This window comes from Urocitellus parryii, chromosome 6 (genome assembly GCF_045843805.1).
Source record: "Urocitellus parryii isolate mUroPar1 chromosome 6, mUroPar1.hap1, whole genome shotgun sequence".
NCBI classification, from domain to species: domain Eukaryota; kingdom Metazoa; phylum Chordata; class Mammalia; order Rodentia; family Sciuridae; genus Urocitellus; species Urocitellus parryii.
In genome coordinates, this window is record NC_135536.1 from 178,374,695 (window position 1) to 178,396,946 (window position 22,252).

At 38.5% G+C, this 22,252-nt stretch overlaps 1 protein-coding gene across 4 annotated transcripts in view; it reads right to left on the minus strand.

The window, feature by feature from the left end:
• The window catches only part of Ndrg3 (NDRG family member 3), a 62,243-nt gene that overhangs the window by 11,533 nt on the left and 28,458 nt on the right, over positions 1-22,252 (minus strand). For 2 of the 4 annotated variants that reach the window (XM_026383182.2, XM_026383179.2), the window contains exons 3-12: positions 21,934-21,969; positions 13,288-13,393; positions 12,072-12,192; positions 9,929-9,991; positions 7,661-7,721; positions 6,181-6,267; positions 3,936-3,992; positions 2,299-2,402; positions 1,120-1,185; positions 959-1,010 (exon numbers count right to left, since the gene is read on the minus strand). In XM_026383182.2, the coding sequence (XP_026238967.1) occupies positions 959-1,010; positions 1,120-1,185; positions 2,299-2,402; positions 3,936-3,992; positions 6,181-6,267; positions 7,661-7,721; positions 9,929-9,991; positions 12,072-12,192; positions 13,288-13,393; positions 21,934-21,969 (753 nt within the window). The remainder of the gene's footprint in view (positions 1-958; positions 1,011-1,119; positions 1,186-2,298; positions 2,403-3,935; positions 3,993-6,180; positions 6,268-7,660; positions 7,722-9,928; positions 9,992-12,071; positions 12,193-13,287; positions 13,394-21,933; positions 21,970-22,252) is intronic. The other 2 variants (XM_026383181.2, XM_026383180.2) reach the window with 2 other exon arrangements.

The window sequence follows — 22,252 nt, forward strand, 5'->3', positions numbered from 1 at the left end:
TGACACATTAATTCCACTTCTGAAAATCTATCCCAAGGAAATAACCAAAGAGTCAAAGATTTTATAAGCAACATTTCAACTGCAACATTAACTGTGATGTAAAGTCAGAAATAATCAATAGAATAAAGTTAAATAAATAATGTACTTTAACAAGACAGAATGTTATACAAACATACTGACTTTATAATATGGAAAAATGTTACCAACAGTGTTAAGCAGCCAGGCATGGTGGTGTCCTCCTCTAGTGCCAGCTACACAGGAGGCTGAGTCAGGAGGAATCCAAGTTTGAGGCTAGTCTGGGCAACTTACCAAAACCCTGTCTCAAAATAAAATAAAAAGGGCTGTGGGGTAGCTCAGTGGTAGAGCACTTGCCTAGTATGCACAAGGCCCTGGATTTAATCTGCAGTACCTCAAAAAAGAAAAAAAAAAAGTTGTCAAGTAGTTAGGTTCTAAATCTCATATATTGAATATAGTTCGGGTCTATGTTAAAGACAAAGATAATCATTTGTTTTCCCCATTCTATTTTAAAAATTTTAAATATTTTCTATAATAAGTATATATCACTATTATCAGTATACTATGTGCTCAACAAGAAGGTAGAAAAAAAGTACACAGGCTCTTGGCAGCCTTCCAGCCTGTTGGATTTATGGTGGTAATCTATTGCAGATGCAAAGCTGAGGTTGCCAGAAATCTGACAACAAATAAATGGTGTTTCATTGTACTATTTGCCACAAAGTGAAATGCACCACACAAAGCAATTGAGGGCCACAATGATCCCATCTGAGGAAACCTAGTGAGTGATGAGGAATTACTTTTCCAAAATGTCTAACAAAGAGCAAACCCTGGCATGTGCAACCAGAAAATAACATAAGCTAATCTTTATCAATTTTTCTGGTATGCAATAAACATTTTATTACATTTGAATATCATCTTCCTCACAACATCAAGACACACTTACCACAGCCTCAACAGCAGGTGAATTGTCTCCTACCACCAATAAAGTAGAACACCTAGGTATAGAAGGAGAGAGCAAATAATCACATACCCTGCACTGAACACTGAATTAAACATAATAGGCAAAGATGCTAAGCAATTCAATGGGGAAACTGAGGGACTTACTTTAATGTTTTTAATTTGTTATCATTTTGGCCCAGTATGGGTCTTTCAATCTCTAGGTCTCTGCGTCTAGAAAAACAAAACAGGATCAGTGCATTTTTGAGGTAAAAATCATGACAACTCAGGTTATTTTGTAGTCATGAAAATCAAAGCATTATCAAGGACTGTGAAAACTCTTTCCTTCACACCTGAGCAGCAGTGGTATCCTGAGTGGCAGCATGAGGAACTTGGTGGGATGCTAAACAGTGACCAAGTCCTAAGTGTTTAATTTTCCAACTAGTTTATAGGAATAAATTTCTTTTTCTTTTTTTTTTTTTTAATTTTTAATATTTATTTTTCAGTTTTCGGCGGACACAGCATCTTTGTTTGTATGTGGTGCTGAGGATCGAACCGGGTGGCACGCATGCCAGGCGAGCGCGCTACCGCTTGAGCCACATCCCAAGCCCAGGAATAAATTTCTTAAGAGAAGGGAATGACTTTCACTTTTGTGGGTGTGGGGGATTCTTCTTGTAACACTTTAGCACAGGCCTTTATCTTTCTGATTTCAACTAAAAACAGGGATGTTTTAGAGACCAGGTTTAAGACCTGGCTTTGCTCCCTACTGGTTGTGTAACTCTGGGAAAAACATTTTCCAGGTTTCCAGAAAGCTAGGAGTTAACACTCACTTTGGAGAAGCTGTTCCCAAGATAAGAACTAGTGCTTTCCCTTCACCCTGCCTGTGACCGGGGGAGATGGGACAGTGGATTTTGAAATACACAAACAAGAGAACTGAGTAGCATCTACATGTTACTCCTAATTGACGACAAGACATCAGCCAAGACCAACTAAAAGGTCCAAGTCTTCTTTCCTTTTTTTTCCCTACATGTATTTTCCTGTGCTACTTCACAACATTTGTGTGCTTCTGTCTGTGTACTAACTTAGGTTCCATATACCTCAAAACATCTTGAAACTACAAGTGGTATTTGAACATGTCCCAAATGTCTTCCAGTTTACTCAATGTTCCTCAAAGCTTTTTTCACATCTGCCTGAAAGCACTTCCTTTTCTACTGAAACAGCATGGAGTCGACCCCATCACAAAATTATGGGAGAAGTCATTTATTTTTCCTTCCCCCTCTCTTAAAAGTCCATTATCCCTTTAGACCTGTTCTATGATTAAGTGAAGGAATGGGACAACAACTGTACCCATTATAGGAACCCAGGAAGAGCTGTAGGTTTTCTTGGTTGATATCTTGGGCAATATGTAGTCTGTATGTTTGAATCAAGTCCAGGTTGGCCTGCAATTCTTCCTAGAAAAGTGAAAGAAGACACAAGTAACTTTCTGAGCTACAGAACAAGCCCATTTATTTGGTTTGCATTTTCAATACCAAAAGCCAGCTCTCACTGTCCATAATGAGAACTGGGGTGAGGCCTGGGAACTATTAATACACTGCTAGGAAGAATGGCTAAAATCTTTTAATTTGCCTCAGTGTAGTGTGGTGTCATATTCTCTGTCAGAAGGGGGCACCAAAGAACTTATTATGGATTCAAGTGCTAGCTGGGAAACTAGGTCACCTAATCATTCCGAACCCTAATTTCCTTATTTGTGTGTTTATGTTTTGTTGTTTCTCATAAAAAGAAAGCTGGGTACAGTGATGCATGCCAGTAATCCCAGCTACTCAACAGGCTGAGGCAATAAGATGCAAGTTCAAGGTTCATCCAGGCAACTCAGTGAGACCCTGTTTCAAAATTAATAAAAATGGCTGGGAGCCAGGCATGATGGTGCACACCTATAATTCCAGAGACTCGGAGGCTGAGGCAGGAGGATGGCAAGTTCAGGACCAACCTCAGCAACTTCATGAGACCTGTCTCAAAATAAAAAATAAAAAAGACTGGGGATATGGCAACCCCTGGGTTCAATCCCTAGTACCAAAAAAGTGATGGTGATGTAGCTTGGCTTGCTTAGCCATGCGAGAAACTCTGAGTTTGAACCTGGTACTGCAAAATAAAATAAAAGAAAACAAAACAAAACATTTATCTAAGTGCTTAACAATATAAATAATTAGTGAAGGAATGGGACAGCAACTGTACCCATTATAGGAACCCAGGAAGAGCTGTAGGTAAAATAAGAAAATGCTTATTTTCTCCCCATCTACCACTTTTTTCCTTCAATTGCATTTAGAATTAGCTATACAGACTGCAATTTAGAGCACATCACCCCTGGTTTTATTGTTCTCTCTCCACTCCAGGCACCTCACAGCTCTATTTTGTTCTTGCTCATTTAGTTCATCACCCCTTCATGGGTCACCTCACTTTTCCTTTTGAAAAGAGGTCTGGGGTCTCCCACTAGCCAGTGACCTCTCTCCCCAACCCAACAATTATGCACATGATGCTACTTCCTCTGTAGACTTCAGATTCTTCATCATTTCATGGGACTAAACAAAATAATTTCTAAGGTTCTTAGGTTCTTGTAGCAATAATAGTTCATGATTTCTTTCTTTTTGGAAACTTGTGTTTCTATGAAGCCTTTCCCAGACCCTCCCTGCTGGCTCTAAAGATGTTTGGTAAAGCACAGATGTTGTCAAACATTAACAGATGGCATGCTACTTATAGGGGACAGGTGGCGGGAGACACTGTTTTCTCTCATCTCTCCAAATGCTAAGAAGCATATTGGTACTGAATTAATGCCTCCCCATAAGACTAGCCTTTGTAGGGCTATATGCATCTCAGACTACCCTGTGTTATCTGCAAGGATAACTTTTAAGGTATCTCTTCTTTCCTGACACATAATTAGGCTTCACATGCAAGCCAATGAACCCAGTTCTGACTGCATAGGCACTTACCTGCCCAAAGTGATGAGCCAAAATAATATCCACAACATTGGTTGTCAAACCTGAGAGCTAAAAAGATTAAAAACTCTGTTAAGGGAATAAGCACATGTAAAAATTTACCAAGCTGTCCACTTAGGGTTAGTGTATTTTACTGTACATATGTTCATATGTTTTTTTTTTTTTTTTTAATTTTTAATATTTATTTAATTTTTTTTTTTTTAGTTCTCGGCATACACAACATCTTTGTTGGTATGTGGTGCTGAGGATCGAACCCGGGCCGCACGCATGCCAGGCGAGCGCGCTACCGCTTGAGCCACATCCCCAGCCCCATATGTTCATATGTTATCCTCCCTTAATAACAATTCAGTGCATACATTTTAATAAGACGGTGGTTTCAAAGAAACAAGAAAAATAAATGAGTTAAAAAAAAAAAAACAGAAAAAGACCCCCCCAAACAACAACAACAAACACCCTAAGTTGCCCTTCCAGGGTAATGAAATGGGGCTGGGGCTGGGTTTGTTGGAGCTAATACCTATTGTTCCAGCTACTTGGGATGCTGAGACAGGTCGATCACTGAGCCAAGGAGTTAAGAGAACAGCCCAGAGAACATAGCCAGACCTCAACTCAAAAGAAAAAGAAATGCAAGAAGGCTGGAAGAAACACTAGCTAGTCCTTCTCTGAAAATTTGAGATCTGGAACTCATGGGTATTTGCTACTTCATTCCTGCCTGAAGTTCTGCATTTACACTGGATTGATAAAGGACAAGAATCAACTTACAACTACTCCCAAACCAGTCAAGAGTCAAAAGCGAATTTTTTTCTTCCCTCCAGTTTAGCTATCTTTATTTCAGGGAGTGGGAGGAAATGGGCTAAATTTACAAAATGTTCCTGCATTTTTGAACATTTTCTCCCAATTCTCTCCATTTCAAAATGATGCACCTCATGGTCTAATAAACACAGCAATCTGTGTAAACCTGTAGACTGTTAGTCTATTTTCAGAGAAACTTCCAACTCAAATTATGTTGCTGATTCCCCTTTCAGCCTTCTTTTTTTTTTTTTTGGTGAAATTTCTACTATAGTCTTAGATCATCAGTAAACTGATTTGGGGATAGGTGGTAAGGAAGACAGACTGGACAGGTGAATAGGATCACATAGTCCCAGAAAGATTAATAAGTAAGTTCTGAAATCTTCATGTGTGTAATCAGCAATCCACAGATTATAAATTAAAGATAATCAGAATTAGTAACCAATCTTTCTAACTTGTAAGTATTCATAAAAGTTAACAAATCTGCAGAGTTTTATGGGAATTTTATCAGGTTGACATTGAGAATGTTCAGGTAAGTGCTGATATACCTATATACTTGATAGGAACTAGAACAAATTTTTACATAAATCAGGCTGTGAGAAAGAATTTCTCAGCATCATTAATATATTTCATTCAAAGCTAGGAAATGCATTGCTTCTCCAGAACTAAAGTGTAGGAAGGGGTGGTCTGCTGGGAGGTAGAATATTTTTTTTTTTTTTTAATATTTATTTTCTAGTTCTCGGCGGACACAACATCTTTGTTGGTATGTGGTGCTGAGGATCGAACCCGGGCCGCACGCATGCCAGGCAAGCGTGCTACCGCCTGAGCCATATCCCCAGCCCCGAGGTAGAATATTTTTAAATAATTATAAAAGTAATATAGCTTATTATAGAAAATTAGGAAAATAGAGAATATGAAAGAAAATTTATAATATTAACAGGAAAAGATATAAGCACTAGTAACATATTTTCCCTCTTATGCATATATGCATTTAACAAAATTGGAATAATATTATATGGTTTTATGTCCATTTTTTCATTTAACATGAGAAATTTTCTTAAAAAGCTGAATAACAACATTATTATTATTGTTGTTGTTGTTGTTATCATTATTATTATTATTATTATAGGGATTGTACCTAGGGGTGCTTTACCACTGAGCTACATTCCCAATCCTTTTTATTTTTTGAGTTTATTTTTTAGTTTGAGTTATATTCTGGGGATGTGGCTCAGTGGTTAACCACCCCTGGTACCAAAAAAAAAAAAAAAAGGACAAGGAAGTGCTCTAGGGAGCTGGTAATCGTCTGTATACATTGATTGGTGGCGATTACATATGTAAACTTTAACAAAGTATATACTTTAAATTTCTTGTCTTTAATTGTGTATCTAGTTCAATGAAAAAAAAAATTAAGCTGTTTTTAGAAGGTTCCAAGAGATGAGCAGATGGCACTTACTTTGGAAGCTGCCCAGTCAATCCAGCCTTTAGCACATGGGTCAACGTTAATGAGCACAAGGCCTTCCACTAACTCAGGATGATTGAGCTGAAAGGTGACACAAACACAAGAGTATGAAACTTCCACTTTTAAAACATCTGGGACAAAGTTAGCTAATACATTTTTTCTTTTTCTACAGTGGTGGGAATTGAATCCAGGGTTTTGTGCAAGATAGGCAAGCACTCTGCCACTAAGCTATAAATCCAGCTATAGCTGATTTAAATCATGCTATAATGCCTTATATTTGAAAGTATCACTACAGAGAGGTACTCAGGAAAATACATGGAAAATAGCTCTTGAAATCTGACTTAGCATCTGGAAACGAGTTTCTAAAAATGCTACTGAATGATCTTTGCCACAATTTATAAGGAACACAGGTTTTCTGTTTTTACAGCAGAGGACAGCACAATGTAGTTATTCAACTCATGGTAGGTTTTCCTTGATGGGCAAATGCCCTTGAAACCACTTGGTACAGGCTTGGATGGGTTGTTTCATACTCATCTAAAATGTAATGAGTTGTTTCCAACAAGGGCTTCTGAAGTTCTTTATGAAATCCCCAGAACAGGTCATGCCATCCCCAAAGACTCCTATGACCAGGAGCCATTTCAGAAAAGTTCCTTAAAAAGGAATACTTCCCTACAAACTCAAAACTCCCCAGCTTACTTTTTCCTTCTGAGTAGGCTCATTGTAGAGTCTGACGAACAGAGAAATTATAAAAAGCAAAAACCAAAATCTTGTATTATTTGCCATACATCAATGCCTGTTAATATTTTGGTAATTTCCTTCCAGTCCTTTCCTCAACTTATGATAAATTTTATGAAACTTTTTTTTTTTTTGGTGTGTGTGTGTGTGTGTGTGTGTGTTGGTGGTGGTGGTGATGTGGTGCTAGGAATTAGAACCCAGGGCCTTGTGCCTGCAAAGCAAGAACTCTACCAACTGAGCTATAACCCCAGTCCATGTAACTTGTATTCTAACTTTTCTGTTACATTATAGCATATGAAAATCACAGGGCTGGGGCTGCTGCTCAGTGGCAGAGCACTTGCCTAGCATGTGTGAGGCACTGTGTTTCACTCCTAGCACCACATAAAACAAAACAAAACAAAATAAAGGCATTCTGTCCATCTACAATTACAAAAAAAATTTAAAAAAAAGAAAATCACATGTCATTATAAGCTCTTCTTAAACTTGATTTTAATGGCTATAAAAATTTTATCATAAGCTGCTTCTAGGACTTTTTACAGATGAGATACTGTTCTCATTTAGGTTTTTTGATGTTCTACAAGTACAAAGCAAGGCTTTATTCAAACCTGGACTTGGAGATATCATTTACAGAAAAACTAACACAAGACCCAGAACACTGCCTGGTCATTTTACACAGCAGTAATAGCTGTGATCCAGGCAGTGTCTCAAGGGCATTGAGACTAATCTTCCATGTACTTACTGCAAATCTGCTGAGGATGTAGGCTCCAGCTCCAACTCCAATCCCAATGATGCTTTTCAGACTGTGAATGGAACAGACGGACAAATGACAAATGGACAGTCAACTTCATTAGCAGGTAGCATTGTGTATGGAAAGAATAATTCTGGATTCATATTTGGGTTCTGATACTGACTATCTGTGAGAATTTGGGCAAAAATTTTCAACTTTTTGAGCCTTGGTTTCCTTTTTAACTTGCAATCCTCTTGCCTCAGCTTCCCAAATTGCTGGGATCACAGGTGTGCACCACTGCATCAGGCTCGAGGCTTTTTTTTTGTTTTATAATTATACACAGTTGTTGGATTCCTCCCAACAAACTCATTCATGCATGGAAATTGACTTTAATTCATCATCCCCCACCTTTCCCTCCTCTTTTCCCTGGTCTCCTCCCTCCCCTCTCCATTCTCCTTTCTCTGCTCTACTAGACTTCCTTTTGCTCATCTATTAATTTATATTTGATTGGTTCCTTAGGTCATCCTTTCTTTTTTTAAAATATTTATTTTTTTAGTTGTAGGTGGACACAATATCTTTATTTTACATTTATGTGGTGCTGAAGATCGAACCCAGTGCCTCATACATGGTAGGAGAGCACTCTACTACTGAGCCACAACCCCAGCTGCCCCCCACCCCTTTTTAAATATTTGTCAATGGACCTTTTATTTTTATTTATTTATATGTGATGCTGAGAATCGAACCCATTACCTCACACATGCTAGGCAAGCGCTCTAACACTGAGCCACAACCCTAGTCCCCCGATCCCTATCTTTCCTTTATTTTAATCTAGCTTCTGTAGATAAGAGAAAACATTCTAACTTTGAGTGTCTGAGTTTGGTTTATTTTATTTAGCATGATATTCTCCATTTCCATCCATTTATCAGCAAATGCCATAATTTTATTCTTTTTTCTGAGTAAAACTCCATTATATATATCAACACAATTTCTTAATCCGTTCATTTGTTGTCGGGCAGCTGGCTACTGTGAATTGTATTGCTATAAACATTGAGGTGGCTGTATTGCTGTAGCATGCTGGTTTTAGATCTTCTGGGAAAACAAAAAGTGGGATACATGGTTCCATCCCTAGTTTTCTGAGGAATCTCCATACTGCTTTCCAAAGTGGTTGTACTAGTCTGCAGTCCCATCAACAATGTACAAAGTGCACCTTTTCTCCACAACCTTGCCGGCATTTATTGTCATTCATATTTTAAGGAAGTTTTTAATGGTTAAGTGAGATATGACTGAACCTTGCACGACATCCTCACTGTCCTATCACCTCAATATCTAACCCATCAGCAAATCCTATGAAGTGTATCCCAAGAATATTTCCATTTATTACTGTCCATTTCAGACTATCCTCCAACAGCATTTTGTACCAAGCTATCATTATCTCTTGGCAGAACTACTGTTACAGTCCAAACTATTACAGCAAGAGTAATTGTTTGAAACATTTTTTAAACAGCTTAATGATGTATATACAATTCACATATCAGGGTGATTACTTTAAAACAGTAAATTGTATATCACTCCTTTGATTAAAATCCTTCAGTTTCTTTGCTTTACACTTAAGAATAAAATTACAAATCCTTACCTGATCTGTTAGACCTATATAATCTGGCTTTTATCTATTTCTGGAATTTCACTGAGTCTTTCTTCCACTTGCTCTTATAACTCTTCTTCTTGTCTGGAATCCTCTTGCTCTGGCACACCATCTAGACAGCTCCTTTTTACTTCTTGGGTTTCAGCTTACATGACTTTTCTTAGACAGGCATTCCCTAACTGGCCTTGTTTATAAGGATCCTACCCTTCTCTTTATCACAATACCTCCACTGGCTTCTATTTGTTGTTGTTTAGGTGCTAGGGATTAAACCCAGGCAGGGTCTTGGGACAGGGTAAGCAAGCGCTCTACCACTGAGCTATAAAAGCTCTATTCATTCCACTTTTATGACATTTTATTAGAATTATCTATTTACATGTTAACTACCCCCCCCCACAACTAATCTCCATGAAGATAGGGGGTATTCTGTTTGCTCATCATTGTATTAGCTGAAATAGAAACAAAGTAGAAAGTAAAGACATACAAAAAGAATGTGAAAGGGCTAGGTGTATTGCTCAATGTAGAGCACTTGTCTAACATGCATGAGGCCCTGGGTTCCATCCTTGGCACAAAATGAATGAATAAATGGATGAATGAACAGATAAATAAATAAATAGTTAAAGGCTGTATGATGAACCTACCTTAAGTGGGTAAGAACAGGAAGCAGCATTTCAGCCAGCTCATCCATTGTGGGATACTGGTACCTGAAATCCAGAAGGATAACTCCTGAATTAGAAAGCACCCACACAGTTCCCAGTTACTAGAAAAGCAAACATAATGCAGTAGTCTTAGAGAAACACATTTCAAAGGAGGTGAAGTGCCTGGAAATGACTGCAGCATATTGTATAATTCTCTATGACTGCCATGCTAAGAAAAAAATAAAAGAATCCACATGTTAACAGGGCATGGTGGCATACACTTGTAATCCCAGTGACTTGAGAAGCTTATGCAGGAGGATCACAAGTTTGAGGCCAGTATCAGCTACTTATGAAGCCCTATCTCAAAACAAAAATGGGGATATAACTCAGTGTTAGAATGCCCCAAGTTTCAATCCCTAGTACCAAAAAAAGAATCCACATGTTTCTGGCACTAGAGGAAGCCACATGTAAACAATTGGCAATATAGCCGGGTGTGGTAGCTCATGCCTGTAATCCCAGCAGCTTGGGAAACTGAGACAGGAGGACCACAAGTTCAAAGACAGCCTCAGCAAAAGTGAGGTGCTAAGCAACTCAGTGATACTCTGTCTCTAAATAAATATAAAGTAGGGCTGGGGATGTGGCTCTGTGGCCAAGTGCCCCTGAGTGCAATTCCTGGTACCAAAGGGGGGAAAAAAAAACTGGCAATATGGTCCTCTCTTCTGATATTATTTTCAAATTCCTAATAATCATTCAATGGGATCTAAGCTCAGTTAACTTCCAGCAGTAAGAGTCAATTCAGGAAGTAGCTCTGAATTTAAGTAGCCATAATGTGCTGCTTATATTCAGGTCATTAAATACAAAGGTAAACAAAACTTTTCTGGGTCTAGGCATACAGTTATAAATCTTGGGCTCCTCAGTTATGAGTGTTTGTTTCACTTAGGCATAGAATAACATTAACTGCTTTTCATGAAATGAACCATCTGATCTTAAAATGGTCAGGCAAGCCCAGGAACAGACCCAGAGCAGGTCTCCAAGAAAATTAAGGAGCAAGATACAGAGATGAAAGAGATCTTAAGATAATTTCCAATATGAGATGGGATCTGCTCTTCTGCCTCTGCTTGAATACTCTAAGGGATGATATGTTCTAAAACCATTTGTGCACAAAACAAAAAAGAGGACTGGATCCAAACCATTGGGTGTCAACAAGATCACTAGCTGGTTTGCATTTGAGATACAAAAGTACTTGGAAACAGTCAATACAGATTCTGGAGCCAGATGGACTGGATTCAAGTCCTAGCCATGCTAACTCATGTGTTATGCAACCTTAACCAAGTTACTAATTTTTCTGGGCCCCAGTTTCCTCACCTGTAAAATGGGAATAAAAGTAAAACTATCCCAGAGGGTTGGGAGGATCAAGTGAGTTAATAAACATAAATTATCCAAAGCAGCGTGTGGAACACTGGGTTCTACACAAGTGCTAGCGATCAGTTGTTTGCAATGTCTACTTCATGGCAGTCACTGGCCAAAGGCAGTGCTGGAGATGCAGAGAGGGGAAGAATAAGCACTTCACAGTGTGTACTCCCACTCCCTTTCCCAAGGTCCTCCAACTGGGCACGCTGTCAGGGAACACTGTGACCCCACCATGCAAAGCAGGCACCTCCATCTGTCAAGGCAGCTCTAAGAGTAACTGGCTACATGGATATCTAATTTCTACCACTAGACAAGGAGCTAAGACTGGGCAAGTGCTCCCAGGGAAGCTCAGAGGGATCTGAGGTTATACCTGGATAGTTGGGAGTTTTTCAGGGACAGACACAAAAATGACAAATTTAAAACAGATGAGGAAGGGGACAGATAAACAGTGATAAGTAGGTTTTTCAGACACTTATACCTTATGATTATAGGTAAGCAGGTTCCTGCCATGGAGAATTATTCCTGAACATAAGAAAACATGCAGTTTCCCTCAAAAGACTATAAATACAGTTCTTTTAGATCAATGTGAAAAAAACATGAAGACAGTGGGTTAGGAGTATAACCTTAGGCTGTCATAAAATCAATGGGAAAGAAGCATACATTCTGCTCCCACTAGAACTCAGTCATTTGCTTTTCTGAGTGTATGTCTTGCAAAAGGTCTTGCCTATGGCCTTACCCTGTTGGAAAAGAGGGTGCACCTTCCTGCTGGCCTGGGGCATCCACATGACAGACAGCAAAGTGCTGGGTGATCTCTTGCATATCTTCAAAGTTAAAGAACGTGTTGAAACAAGATTTATCTACGAGATAAAAATCCCTGTGAATCACATACTATTCATTTCTCTCCAATTTTTCTCTCCTCAGTCAATGCTGATCAGTTTTCTTTTTCATTTTCTTTTAATCACATTCCACTAAAGTGAGGTGTCTGAACAAACCATCTAATTCAAGCTGCCCTAAAGGGTGAACAGGAGACATTTCGATGATTTGAGAACAAGTAATTCTGAAGCCCACACAATATCTACAAAAAGGAGATGTGGAGAGATGCTGGTTTCATGGTGTTGCACCCAATAATCTCATATACACAGTGCTGTTGTTTTTCATGCACCTTATTCCCCTATCTGATAAAGAGACACTGACTATACCCCAAGAGCCTGGCTAAAGTGAGTATCTTGAGCTGCTTACATTTACCATATGGGAGGAGTTAGCTTCTTGCCAAAACTGCTAGGGTGCTAGGGGATGAGTGTTCTGCTGCTTTGATTTCTACCCTCTTAGTATAACAGCTTAAATAATTTCTCATGCTGGTGGCTACAAAAGCCCTACCAGTGGAAGAAGAATGGAAAAAAGCCACATTTATATAGACTGTACCTGTGACTAGAGCTGAATCTTATGTTACTGGTTGGATATTCCTTATCTAAAATGCTTGGGACCAGAAGTGTTTCAGATTTTAGAATATTTTCACATAAATGTAATAATCTTGGGAGTAGGACCCAAGTATAAACATGAAATTCATTTGTCCCTAATAACAAGCTGTAGAAAGAACACATTTATTAATTTGCTGAAATGCCTACAACCAAGTTAAGTTCAAAGTCTAGATTTTCTAACCTGAAACATGAAAAACATCAAAGTACAGACTTAAAAAATAAATGTTCTTCTTTCATTGCACTCTCTTCAATCCTTAAGCAGCTCGGACACAAAAGCATATATAATTCCAGTATTCTCCAAAAAACATCCCTCTGTACACTTCACAGGAACCTGAACCTCCCATTGATGAATATAACAATACAGAGGGAAGGTTAAGACAGAGGGGAAAAAAATCTCTGCTCTATTAGAATATTTTTGTTTATACAATGGTTAAGTATTATGATGAAGAGGAAAGGTATAAAATAAATACATACGGTTCAGCCCAATGTCATGATAGGTCAGGATGACTGGTCTGTTTCCCTTTGGTAAACCTCTTATAGTGACATGGACCATACCATGAGTTGTTTCTATGTCATGTTCCTGTAACAAGAGAACATAAATATAAGGTCTCGGGAAAGGTAAAATGAACTTTCCAGTTTGCACACGTTTCACAATACCTGCTTCCCTGCCATTTCCTATTAGCTGGGGCAGGACACATTAATGAACTATAAGCATACCAGAAAGATACTGTATTATATATGGTATTTGTATTTTCTAACCCTCCAAACAGATAAACAAACAAATAAGTAGAATACATTTACATTTGCAATTGGTTATGGGAAAGAGATCAGCAAGTTGGAGAAGGAGCCAAGTAAGACTTGGTGGAAGAAAAGTTAAGGAAACACTGATATGAAGAAACTGGTGGATTAAAAAGTCAGAAGCTTCAAAGCTTCTGAACACATGTTTAGCTACAGGTAACTTCAGTAGAGACCCATGGGTGTATCTACCTAGAATCTCTGTCCTTTCTTGGGTGCTGTCCTTCTGTGTCCTCTGCATATTAAAGGAAGGTTCTTAGATGCCACGTTTGTAGAACACAACCTTTGGCCATAATTTCTCCTCCCATAGAAATTTGTAATTAGGATTAAGAAATTTCATCCTTAGCTTGGTTCTTTTCTTGAAAAGATAAGTAAATGTGGGAGCTTTTAGGAGGCATTTCCACCATGCTAAATCCTGGTTCTTGGTTCTGTATGTGCTCTGCAATATCGAGGCATCCCTGGATTGCCTCTGGTTTAAGCCAGATTGGATGTTTCCTAGATCCCAGAGGATACTAATCAAGGCAATGAGTAAAGTTTAAGATGTAGCCAGAGCAGAGCTCCAGACTGAAATAAGCTGGAAAGGGAAGTAATCAGTGCTGCTGGGAAAGGATGCAGCACTAAGAATAATGGGATAGAGTAGAGTATGGTGGCTCACACCTGTAATCCCAACGACTGACTCATAAGGCTGAGGCAGGGGAATCACAGGTTTGAAGCCAGCCTCAGCAACTTATTGGGATTCTATCTCAAAATAAAAAGGGCTAGGGATATAGGGCAGTGGTGGAGCAACCCTGGGTTCAATCTCCCATGCTGCTGGGATGGCGGGAGGGGAAGAATGATGGGATGGAAAAGAAAAAGACTACTGAAAAGTTAAGTCATATTTATTCTAGTCTTCTCCAACTTTTATTTCTCAAAAAAAAAAAAAATATCATGCCTAACCCCGTGAACTTCCACTGATAAAGTCTGCATCTATCTCAGAAAGTTTTATATTAGATAAGATTAACTTTGTCAATAAGAATACCAACAAACGCAAATGGCTTCCAGCTTAATTTCCTATCTAATAATGAACCTCATCAGAGCTTTGGCTTCTTCTCTGATGTGGGAAATGGAAGACAATTTCAGGCTAAGTTGATATCAGGATATCTCAAATCACTGGCCTCAAGCTCAAATAGAAAATAACTCTATCAAATCAAGCCATGTGTGACTTAATACGTCTGTTACTCTGTTACTGATCCCTCCTATTCAAGGCTTGAGTAAGGGAAAAAATGAAGGACAGAATCATGTACAGTGAACTGGCTAAGCAATAAAGCCTAGGGTTTGGATAGGAGGAATATAAAGACACAAATCCCTGTTTACTATATGAGTGTCTCTCTAACAGTAATGTTAGAGCTATTGAGGGAACCGCTCCAGGTTTATTCATTATTTATTTACTAAACTCCTACTATATGAAAGAACCTGGACTGAGCTCTGAGAATAAAACAGCAAACCAAAGATATGCAATTCCCGCTTCTACAGAGATTAGGAGGCAGGCAATGAATACACAAACCACCAATCCATAATAATGTCTTGTGATAAGTGCTATGAAAAAAATTTAGAAAATTAAGAAAGACATTAACTTCACTAAGCAGTCAGGAAAGTACAAATTAAATTCAATGAGATGTTGTCAAATACACATACATTCTACACAGAATGTAGAAAAATAACAACTCACATATACATATACATATTGGTAGGTATGTACACTGGAACAATTACCCTGGTAATTTCTAATGAAGTTAAGAAGTGCCTACCCTACAGCAATTTTACCTTCAGGTATAAACTAAAGAAATTCTCAAACATGGTCACATACAAAAAGTCATATACAGAGATATACTTTGCAATCTTGCTTATGTAAAAAAAAAAATTTGAAAAACAGGTGGGCATGGTGGCACATGCCTATAACCCCATACACTCTTTCTGGGAGGGGGAGGAAGAGGATTGCAATTTTGAGGTCAAGTTGTGCAATTTAGCAAGACCTTGGCTCAGAATAAAAAAATATAAAGGGGGGCTAGGTTTGTGCCTCAGCAATAGAACGCTCCCCTAGCACCTGCAAGGCACTGGGTTCGATCCTCAGCACCACATAAAAATAAATAAAAAAAGGTATTGTGTCCAACTGCAACTAAAAAAATTTTTTAAATAAACAAAGGACTGAGGATGTAGCTGAGTAGTAGAGTGTCCCTGGATTCAATCCTTAGTGACACGGATGGTGGAGAAGAAAACAGCCCACATATCCATCAACAGGGAAATTGATAAATGAATTATGATATATTTACATAATGAAGTATAAATAAAAATGAATGAACTAATAGTATAAGCATTAACATACAGAAAATCTTGAAAACACATGCCAAGTAAGAGCAAGAGGCAGAGGATGTATATGTATTATATACCAGTTATGCATGTATTCTGAAAAGCAGAACTATAGATTATATATGTTCACAGACATATATTTAAAGTATAAAATCTTAGAGAAAGAATGGACACTAACTTTAGGACTTCATTTCTTTCTGGAAGGTGATGAATTCTGAAAGTGAACTCAAAACAACTTCTCCGTTTTGTTTCTGAAGGTTTATGCTCAAACCTTCAGTAGAGTCCTGCTTGAATATTTCAGATTGGCCTCAGCTGTGCTACTAACAATTGAGAGAAACACTAATTTATATTTTGGTTTTAAGCAGAGGACCTCCCCAAGGCAAGGGAATTGGTGACAGTGTGTCTCTGTGTGTGGAGTGAAAGGTGAGGTGCCAAAGAAGGCCAGGAAAAGGATGAGGAAAAAGGAGATAAAACAGGTGGGATAAAAGTGAACACTTTTAAAAAAATAGATGAGGGAATAGGGCAAGGTAACTACTTTTCATCATTCATAACTTGGATGAAATTCAGAGTTAAAACTAGCTCCTTAGAAAAATCAACCTTCTAGGGAGATCTCAGTCCCTACCTCCACATAATATGGCTTCAAATTATTAAAAGACCCAAGAAGCTGGGTGTGGTGGCGCACGCTTGTAATCCCAGCGGGTCCTGAGGCTGAGACAGGAGGATCATGAGTTCAAAGTCAGCCTCAGCAAAAGTGAGGCACTAAGCAACTCCCTCTCTATATAAAAAATACAAAATAGGGCTGGGGATGTGGCTCAGTGGTAGAGTGCCCAAGTTTAATCCCTGGTGCCCCTGCTGCTGCACCCTCCACCAAAAAAAAAAAAAAAAAAAAAAAAAAGAGCCAAGAGTCCTAAGATCTGCTGTTGCTCTTTCTGGAGCAGTCCTTCATTGCTTCATTGCCAAAGTCTCATAGTGCTCCTCTTCATTTTCAAAAGTATGGAAATTAAATGTTCTGAGCAGAATAAAGAATGAAGATAAAGGAGGCACTCACTTCCCCGGGGATTTTTACACTCGTCCTTCTCAAACCTGTTCGTGAACAGCCTGTACAAGATGCCATCTGGAGATGAGGTGCAGAGACCTGGGCTATGAGGCTGATTCAATGGTCGGGCCACTGCAGGGAGTGAGTTGTCGCCACCTTTCTGCTTTAGTCAACTATCATCTATCTTACAGGCTTTCTCTAGTTACATCATCCCCTGCCCCAGGATTCCAGAGTGTGACCCCACAATGAGCCTGTACTCAAAGGGCGTAGTCCAAGGTAGCACCTCGCAGGCTCTAGTTACCTTCTCCAAGGCTGTGTGCTTTGTGAATATGATCCCTTTATTCTCCAGGCTAATAAACAACCTGAAATCATATAGGCCCATGACATCTCTCTCCTCACTGAAAGATGTAGTCTTTTTTTTCCAGTTGTAGATGGACATAATACCTTTATTTTTTAATTTATTTTATGTGGTGCTGAGGATCAAACCCAGAGCCTCACATGTGGTAGGCAAGCACTCCATCCTTGAGCCACAATCTCAGCCCCAGAAAAATGTAATCTTAATCAGTATACTAAGAATTTAGGAGTTTAGAATTTGGGTGGATATTGTCATTATTTGAGAATAATGGCAATTATTCACTTTTTTCTTGAGTTCTCTTCCTTCAGCTAAATGTACTGTTATCAGCATGATACATTTTGACCCGTCATATACCTCACACTTGGTTAAATGATGATCACTTCATGTCTGTTACAACTTCTTTTCCTGAGCCAGTCTGAAATAATTCAGATAAACTTGTAAGATTTTATCAGCATAAAGTTTTATTCTGTTTCCAATAAGTAGGATACAGTTTGAGTATTAGGTATAGTTTTCATTATTATATGATTTTTTTTAATGTTGGAGATCAAACCCTGGACCTCAATGAATTACACACTTGCCTGATACATCAATATGAAGGACTTTTTTGATACAATACCCCCACTTCTTTACTCCTGTATGCAGGTATAAAGTTCATCTGCACAATCTCTTTTAATCTCATGGTAAAATAATCTGCCAATTACTCAACCTTCTGCCTATCAGTAGAACACATTTTCCTTTTTCAAGTTTTATAATTCATTCTCCCTGACTCTAGCCTCAACTTTTCTGCCCTTGACTTCTTACACCTTTCAGCCTAGTTCAATCAACACTTTTAGACATCTACTTTTACTTTACAACCACCTACAACTCTCAGGCTTCTCATATATCATACTCTTCATTTGAAAACCTCTTTTGTAATATGTCAATCTAAAATCTGCCTTTTTCTCCATTAAAACCAACTCCTAGTTGGGTATGCGGCTCAGTGATAGAGTATGCCTGGCATATGTAAAACCCTGTTTGATCCCCAGCACCACAAAAACAAAAAGGATAAAACCAAAATAACCCCAAGCCCAGCACAGCAGTGCACTCCTGTAATGCTAACTACTTGGGTGCCTAAGGCAAGAGAATTGAAAGTTTGAGGCCAGCCTCAGCAACTTATTGGGAATCCTGTTCCTCCTGTCTCAACTACCCAAGCTGCTAGGATTACAAGTATGTGCCACCCACCACACCCAGCCCTCAGGTGCCTTTAAAAGAAGGGATGCCAAGAGACCCTTTGTACTCTTGCCCCTCCCATACTCTCCTTGGGAGTTTTTACTTTTTGAATCTTAACCTCCTCTTTAATCAATTTCTGCTTGCTTATCTTGGTGTTTGCAGTGTTCATTCTTCAACTCCTTGGAACATGGACCCAAACCTGATTCCCACTGGTAACATCTATAGGTAGCAGGATTATAAGCAACTTTTATTTTCATGCTTTTCTGAATTTTTTAAATTTGTGTTTGATTGTTCTCAAGTTTTTTTTTTTTTTTTTAGCAATATATCACATTCACAGAGAAGCTACAGCATCAAGGACATACTTAAATGGACAGTGAACAGCCTGTTGATTCACTGTGTCATTCGGCAATAGGCTCTTCTTTCTCATCAATTCCAAGTATGTCACTTTGAGCTATTCTCCTTCCCTCACTACTCATGTCCATAGTATAACTGTTTTTTTTTTTTTTTTTTTTTTATCAGAGGAGCTATATAACAACAAAACCACTAAGGACAATCAAAAAACCAAGAAAAAGGCATACTTTTAATTAAATTATTATTGAAAAAAATTGATGTAATTGATTAGTAAAGAAAAAAACAGAGGGAGAGACTGGGGATGTAACTCAGACGTAGGTGCTTGCCTAGAATGCACAAGGCCTTGGATTCAATCCTCAGTACCAAACACACACACAGATACACTCACACAAAAACCAGAGGGAAAAAAGACAGTTTAAATTCAAGTTGTGAGCTTAGTGGTTAACTTCCTGTGATAATTTCCTGGGGCCATCATCAAAGATTCCTTAAAAATTTTCCTTAGGCAAGGCAAAGACACCAAGGAAGCCCTGGTTAGGATGGCTTCAGTTCACCCAATGACACAGCTGTGCTAGTGGACAACACCAATACCAGGGAAATGTTTTTCCATTTAGTGACAATGGTGGTTTTATATTTGTTCTGCTTTGTCTCCAAGAATGCCCAAGGATGTCTAGGAAACTCCAGGCAAACTGGGCCATTCTAAACTAGACTTCTCACATCACAGTTCCTATGTCCTTGTTCTTCTATCAGCCTGTTGCTAGACTCTGACCCAGCTGCCCCTTGTCTCCAGGACATCCCATAAGCCTTTAACAAGGAGATGGACAAGAACGGCGACGGAAGAACACTCATGAGCACCAGAAGGAGGAAAAGAGAACAGTCTTTGGCTTATTTCTTCTTCTTTTTGTACTGGGGTGCTTTGCCACTGAGTTACATCTAGTCCTTTTCATTATTTATTTTGAGAGAGGGTCTTGCTAAGTTGTTGAACCTGGCCTCAAACTTGCAATCCTCCTACCTCAGCCTCCTGAATTGGAATTACAGGCACCACCATTCCTGGCTTCTTCTTTATAACCTAAAGAATCTATCCATTCATAACTAGTGACAAACAAGACAGTGACAAACACTTGCCATCATTTTATCTGAATAGAAGAACTGAACTAAAAGGTATAATTCACAGAAAGAATTTTTGTCAGGGTATTTTTAGTCCTTAATAGTCAACTCTATTTTACTTATATTTATAATTATGTGTGGTAAAAAAATCTCAAAGGATATAATCGAAATATTATTACATTAACATTTTCTTATTTATTTTTGCAGTGAACATACATGATTTTTTTTATATTCTTTATTTTTGGAGGAGAGATACTGAATTTAATGAAAAGCAATGCTTCCACACTTTCAGATAGGATTACACATATGTTATTTCTGGAGTACCTCATCCTGAATCTTATTATCATCCTCTCTCAAATGATCTCCTTATAGACAAATTCTATCAAATATCAAACATAATTGATTCAACCTAGGAGTCAACCATAACTGAATTAAAAACTACTAAACCCCAAAACTACCTAAACCCAAACCTAATTTTTTTTTTTTTTAGGAAAGAAGCCATTATCTATAAATAATCACCTAATAGCACTAGACTGATTATGTTATATATACAAAGTCTCAAGTAGTTACACCAAGGGTGTTTGGAACTGGGATTCTGAAATCTACAACAATATTATGAGTATGCCCCTTCCACAATGAATCTCATCTGTCCTACCAGGAAGCCTAGCTTTAAAGACAATTTAACTCTTAATAACATCTCAGCTAGGGACACACACAGGTGAGAAAGAAAGCTATTGGGTTCAGGAAGAATGATATTTTTCAATTCCAACCACTCAATGGCAAATTATGAACCCTGATTCTCAATTTCCTTACCTTGAAAACAAGGATAATAAAAACTACCTCACAGGGCTGGGGTTGTGGCTCAGTGGTAGAGCTCTTGCCTAGCATGCATGAGACACTGGGTTCCATCCTCAGCACCACATAAAAATAAAATAATGACACTGTATCCACCTAAAACTAAAAAACAAATATTAAAAAAAAGCCTATCTCATAATATTGCTTTAAGGACTGGAGAAGCTATATGTTTAGCAGGTAATCCATAGTAGGTATCCAATAAATTATCTTGTTATAACTGGTTTGCCTATGCAATAGTTATCAGTTCTTCCTTTTGATGCTAACAATATAGAAGTTCTAAGGTACTTAACATAAAATACATACTTGAAAATACTATTTGCCTATGGGTATACAGGATGGGTAGAATACTAGAAGCAAGGAATTTGGTTTCTTAGAACCCTCATTACTATTTTTTCCTTTGAGTCTACTTCATGTCACTACTATGCCGTCTATCCCAGAAGTGGGAAGGACAAGCTGCCTAGGCTTACAAGGTTCCCATTTCTATCAGGATCAGTTAACAGATAAAGCAGGTAAATTGAGAACTGCTGGTTCATTTTACTGATTTTCAAACTGGCAATAGAGCTACAGGCAAAAGTAGACTAAGAAGAACTGTATCATAGGAAAATACTAACGAGTCAGGTTGAATTCTGCATTTTCAAACACAAAACCAAGAAAAATGTTCATTCTGTACTGATAAAAATTTGCCTTTTTCTTTTAGGAGAAGAATTTGCTGTTGAGAAGCCTCTCCTCCAAACTTGCCCATGCTCTACCTTCTCTGCACTCAGGTGACAACATGCCATCTGCCAGCTGTGACAAATGAGATTTCCAATATCATTCGAGGAAAGGAGATCTTAATCACAAAGAGACAGCTCAATCCACTAACCTACAGTCATAACAAAGCTACCTGGCAGGCAATTTTTGAACATGATAGCAAATCATTTTAAATAAACTTGATCGAAATGACCAAAAGAACATTAAAGAGTCATGATTAGCTATGGGAAGAGATCCACTTCTACAAGACCACCACCACAGGAAGAGAGGCACTGCAGAGATCCTGTACAGAGCCTCTTTGTGCTTGTACAGTCCTTACCTGACAGTCAAAGTCCTGGAAGTTTCGTGTACCATTCTGTCAACAGAAGGCAGAAAACACAGTCAGTTTCCCCATGTGGTTCCCCAAATGTGCAGCAAATTCAGTTCACAGTGAAAGCAGTGCATGTGCAGTTTCCTGGTTGCCATCAACCTAAAATGGTTTTCACTGAAAGCTCAGAAGCAGGGTGGGTTACTGACTTGCGCTAGTACCAGCTATGTCTTCAGAAGTGAGATTATGCCTTGGTTGGATTACTGTGAAGATAAAGGGAAGCAGAATAGTTTCCCAGCAAAGCTTGGAACTTCATGCCTTCCTACTGAAG